The 5,843-nt window shown below is 33.3% G+C and overlaps 1 protein-coding gene across 1 annotated transcript; it reads right to left on the bottom strand.

Annotated features, from left to right (window-relative positions):
• Positions 1-4,579: 4,579 nt before the first annotated feature.
• On the bottom strand, positions 4,580-5,369 carry LOC101892618 (seminase-like). The gene has a single exon (XM_005183164.3). The coding sequence runs from the start codon at positions 5,345-5,347 to the stop codon at positions 4,580-4,582; it is 768 nt and encodes a 255-aa protein (XP_005183221.1). The 5' UTR covers positions 5,348-5,369.
• Between the last annotated feature and the right edge of the window lie 474 nt (positions 5,370-5,843).

Below are 5,843 nucleotides of genomic sequence, written 5' to 3' on the forward strand. Positions count from 1 at the left end.
AAAGTGATTTAATAAAAAATCAAAAAAAATATATATTTTTCTAAAAATAATTGAAATTAATTTTAAGAATTCCAAAACAATTTTTTTAAAAACCATAAGGGAGTACGTTAAAGAATATATTTTCAAGGACATTGAGAGCAACTATCATGGATTTTAAAGAATATTTTTTTCAAGGACCTTTAGAGCAACAAGCGTGGAATTTTTAAGAATATTTTTCAAGGACCTTCTGGTCAATAAGCGTGGATTTTTAAAGAATATTTTTTCAAGGACCTTTAGAGCAACAAGCGTGGAATTTTTAAAAATATTTTTCAAGGTCCTTCTGGTCAATAAGTGTGGATTTTTAAAGAATATTTTTTCAAGGACCTTCTGGCCAGTAAGCGTGGTTTTTTAAAGAAGCATGGATTTTTGAAAAATATTTTTTTAACGACCATCAGACCCATAAATATGGATTTTTAAAGAATATTTTTTTAACGACCATCAGACCCATAAACATGGATTTTTGAAGAATATTTTTTTAACGACCATCAGACCCATAAACGTGGGTTTTTGAAGAATATTTTTTTAACGACCATCAGACCCATAAACGTGGGTTTTTGAAGAATATTTTTTTAACGACCATTAGACCCATAAAAGTGGATTTTTGAAGAATATTTTTTTAACGACCATCAGACACGTATATTTAACGAATTTTAAAGACCATTAGACCAATGAACATGAATTTTAAAAAAATATATTTTTCCCAGGACCTTCGGTTCAATAAACGTGTATTTTTAAAAAATATTTTTCCCAGGACTTTCGGTCCAATAAACATAAATTCTTAAAACATATTTTTCAAGGACCTTCGGGCCAATAAACGTGGATTTTTAAAAAACATATTTCTCAGGACCTTTTTTAAAAAATATTTTTCCCAGGATCTTCGGGCCAATGAACGCGGTTTTTAAAAAAATATATTTCTCAGGACCTTTTTTAAAAAATATTTTTTCCAGGACCTTCGGGCCAATAAACGTGGATTTTTAAAAATTATATTTCTCAGGACCGTTTTTAAAAAATATTTTTCCCAGGACCTTCAAGCCAATAAACGCGGTTTTTAAAAAAAATATATTTCGCAGGACCTTTTTTAAAAAAAATATTTTTCTCAGGACCTTCGGGCCAATAAACGTGGATTGTTAGAAAATATATTTTTCAGGACTTTTTTAAAAAATATTTTTCCCAGGACCTTCGGGCCAATAAACGTGGAGTTTTAAAAAATATATTTCTCAGGACTTTTTTAAAAAATATTTTTCCCAAGACCTACGGGCCAAAAAACGTGGATTTTTAAAAAATATATTTCTCAGGACTTTTTTAAAAAATATTTTTTCCAGGACCTTCGGGCCAAAAAACGTGGATTTTTAAAAAAATATATTTCTCAGGACTTTTTTAAAAAATATTTTTTCCAGGACCTTTGGGCCAAAAAACGTGGATTTTTAAAAAAATATATTTCTCAGGACTTTTTTAAAAAATATTTTTTCCAGGACCTTTGGGCCAAAAAACGTGGATTTTTAAAAAAATATATTTCTCAGGACTTTTTTAAAAAACATTTTTTCCAGGACCTTCGGGCCAAAAAACGTGAATTTTTAAAAAAAATATATTTCTCAGGACTTCAGGCCTTCAGGCCAATAAACGTGAATTTTTAAAAAATATTTTTCCCAGGACCTTCAGATTTTATACCCTACAACACTATGTGTTGGGGGTATTATAAGTTTGATTGGGCCAAAAATTATGTAACACCACGAAATATTGGTTTCCCACATAGGAAAGTATATATGGATCATCCTAGCTCGCCGAGCTGAGTCGATCTAGCTATGTATGTCCGTCCGTCCGTCTGTCCGTCTGTCCATGTTAATTTGTAATCACTCTACAGGTCGCAATTATGGCCCGATCTTCACGACATTTGGAATGGAGGTCGGGGTTGGGCCAGAATAGAACCCTATTTCTTTTTGAGATGATCGCCAAATGTTTAGGGGTTGAAATGGACAAAATACTGAAAAAATGTCGGATTTTGCAGTAGCTATACAGGTCGCAATTATAGACCAATCGACGCGGAATTTCGCATGTAGCTAGAGTTTAGGACGGGGAAGAAGCCTACCAATTTGGGTGGTCATCGGATAATATTTAGCGGGTAAAATAGACCATACCTTTTGTGTTGAAAAAATTCAAAATTTTTCATTAAACCGCGAATATTTTAAATCCCGGCGAAATCACAAAGCCATGACAAGGTTACTTCTGATCTTTACATTGATGTTAACATCTAACAAATCGGATATATAGCAAAATATGTGCGATATATATGTTTATCAAAGAAGATATGCTTGAAAAATCTCTTATATGTCGAGAACGGCTGAACTGATTTCGACAGTTCTCATTAATTCAGAATGGTCTCTTGGCAGGAAAGAAAAAACGTCTAAAAAATCGCATAAAAACATCTCTCTAAAGCTGAAAATATTGATTTTGTAACATTTTCTCATATTTTTTCAATTTTGTCATATTTTTGGCATATTTTCATTTTGAATTAAACATTTGGTAATATTTCTACAGCTAACAAAACTAAGTAGTTAGGATATCAGGATATCATATACAGATCTCATTTATGGCCCGATCCTTACGAAATTTTGCATGGGGATAAGATGAGGGTCGGAATAGAAGCCTACTCTTTTTGGAGATGATCGCCATATATTTAGGGGTTGAAATGGACCAAAAAACTGCAAAATTGTCAGCAGGTCGTAATTATCGCCCGATCCTCACGCACATTTGAATGGGGGTTACCGGACATTGCAAAAGCCAAGCAGTTTTCCATCCAAAAATATTCAATGTGTGAAGGAGTTTGCCAACTTTTGTAGACAAAATACGAAAATGTCCATTCTAGTGACTTTTTGGAGAATTCACAAATGCAGGAAGGACGCACTTCTGACTATTTCGTTAACGCTGATTTCGTTGAAGAATATAGTCAAATGTCTGTATCTCATATAGATGCGTTTCAGTCAAAAACCAATAATAAATGTTAATCTTTTGCCACTTCTGAGGGATTATAGGTCTTTGGGAAATATTGGTTCCAGATCTAGGAAGACCATTTACGTGCAACATCTACCAATAAATTGAAAATGAGCAAATTAGTTTAAGTTGCTATTATTCGAAAATTAAAGAACGAAACCTGATGGTTTTCTTTTATTATTTGTCACAATATCTTGTGGAATTCTTTCGAGTATCTCGCCTATATAAAATGTATCGTTCATTATAGTGTTGTAGGGTATTCAACGGTCGGCCCCGCTCGACTGTAGCCTTTGCTTACTTGTTTTTCATATGACCATCAGAGCTATAGGTGTGGATTTTTAAAGAATATTTTTCAAGGACATTTAGAGCTATAGGCGTAGATTTTTAAAGAATATTTTTCCAAGAACCTTTGGAGCTATAGGCGTGCATTTTTTTAAGAATAATTTTTCAAAGATCTTAAGAGCTATAGGCGTGGCCTTTTTAAAAATATTTTTTCAATGACTTTTTGGCCAACAAACCCGGATTTTTATTGAATGTTTTTTCAAGGACCATCGCAACAATAAGCGAGGATTTTTAAATAACATTTTTGCAAGGACCTTCCAGCCAATAAAACCTGAATTTCAAAGAATATTTTTTCAAGGACCTTCCAGCCAATAAAACCAGAATTTCAAGAACATTTTTTCATGATATATCTAGGTTATAAGGCGAGCATCCAGGATTATCTGGGTTATAAGCGTGGATTATTAAGTATGTTTTTCTCTAGGATTTTTAAAGAATATTTTTCCAAGAACCGTCACAGCTATAGACGTTTATTTTTTAAAGAATATAGGATTTTTAAAGAATATTTTTTTAAGAACAACCTTGATCATAAGCTTTGATTTATCTATACTTTTGTCAAGGACCTTATAAGTGTAGATTTATAAAGAATTTTCTCAAGAATAAATATATATTTTTTGGAGCATCTGGGTTGTACGCGATCTTTTGGTCATCTATGGAAAGAAGACCCTCTGGTCTTTTGTAGCTAGAAAAAAACCCTCCGAACTTCCATGTCTAGAAAAAAAACTTCTGATCTTATTAAGCTTATTTTTTTCTAGGATTTTTAAAGAATATTTTTCCAAGAACCGTCACTGCTATAGACGTTTATTTTTTGGGGATATTTTCCTCCAGGATTTTTAAAGAATATTTTTTTAAGAACAATCTTGATCATAAGCTTTGATTTATCTATATTTTTTCAAGGACCTTCAGGCCTATAAGTGTAGATTCTTAAAGAATTTTATCAAGAATATATATATTTTTTAAGAGCATCTGGGTTATACGCGATCTTTTGGTCATCTATGGAAAGAAGAAGACCCTCTGGTCTTTTGTAGCTAGAAAAAAACCCTCCGAACTTCCATGCCTAGAAAAGAACTTCTGGCCTTCTTTGTCTGGAGGAAGACCTTTAAATCTTCTATTCCTACAAGACAGCATTCTTAATTTTTATTTTCTTCATTGGATCAAGGACATTCAAAATACGATTTAAAGTTTTAGTTTTATATTAATTTTAACTATTATTTCATTTCTTCATAGCTCCATCAATGAAATCTCTTACACTAAAAACATCGGTGAAAGCCGATGTCCTTCCAACTTCTCCACATTTGTAAGCAAATGAAATAACGCCACACAATTCTCCCAAATGTATTGCAGGGCCACCAGAGTCTCCAAGACAATGGCCCTTGGCTTCAAATCCCGAACCACAAAACATGTTTTTCTCCACAAACAAACCGTACTCCTTCTCGCACATGGCCCATGGGGATACGGGCATTGACACCGTTCGCAATTCCTCCGACATTTCGCCATTATCGTGGGTTTGGCCCCAACCAGAAACTTGCAATGGATCACCTTCCCGCAGTCGGTGAGAACAAATTGCAATTGGTCGAATATTCAAACCCCTCATTGGTTCATCCAGTTTGATAACGGCAACATCAGAATGCATTGTTTGGGGGTCATATTCAGGGTGTACAATTATCTTTTCAATATATCGTTCCTCCCCCTCACCATCTACTGTGCTAACACCTCCTATTACCACAATACCATCCCCCTTTCCATGGAGAAAACAATGGGCCGCCGTTACAACATATTCGGGATGTATTAAAGTTCCTCCACAAAATAAATTCCAATAGTTGGCATGGCGGAATTGCACCAAATATGGCATTTGATCAATTGTGGTGATCATACCACCCACAATACGAGTTAAGCCATCACCATTTGCGTTGGAGGAAATTACTGAACTCATAGACAGTACAGCCAAAGATATAACAATGCTAACACTTTTCAAAAACATTGTTAATGTTTCAGCTGGTTATAAAAATAACCAGCATTCCAAATGTTTCAATTTGTTTTTATAGAAGACGATTTTTTATTATCATTTGAAATAAAAACACTTGTGCAAACATACATACTCTTTATTGACAATTCGCAGAATTTGTTCGAATTGAATTTAAATGTTTTGAACAAAGTCGACGAAATTGTCTAGAACACATTTTATAGATTCAATCACCTCGCGACTTGATTCAGATGGTAACAACTGAAAATATAACAATTATATAGCTTAAATAGGTCAGTATGGGTCTATGTGTATCGGATTATTAATCAATGGAAAAATAGTATACATTCCCAATTATTTTATAAGATTTCATTACGAGATAAGAGATACCTAAATATGATTTAAAATCCGCGTTATTGATAAAAGGTCCTTGGAAACCTATTTTTTAAAAATTCACGATTATTCCCCAAAGGTCATTGAAAACCTATTTTTTAAAAATTCACGTTTATTCTCC

Source organism: Musca domestica, unplaced genomic scaffold (assembly GCF_030504385.1).
Source record: "Musca domestica strain aabys unplaced genomic scaffold, Musca_domestica.polishedcontigs.V.1.1 26, whole genome shotgun sequence".
NCBI classification, from domain to species: Eukaryota; Metazoa; Arthropoda; class Insecta; order Diptera; family Muscidae; genus Musca; species Musca domestica.

Excerpts from the sequence above, each read along its gene's own strand:
- LOC101892618 (XM_005183164.3), bottom strand. The coding sequence starts at position 5,347 with ATGTTTTTGAAAAGTGTTAGCATTGTTATATCTTTGGCTGTACTGTCT.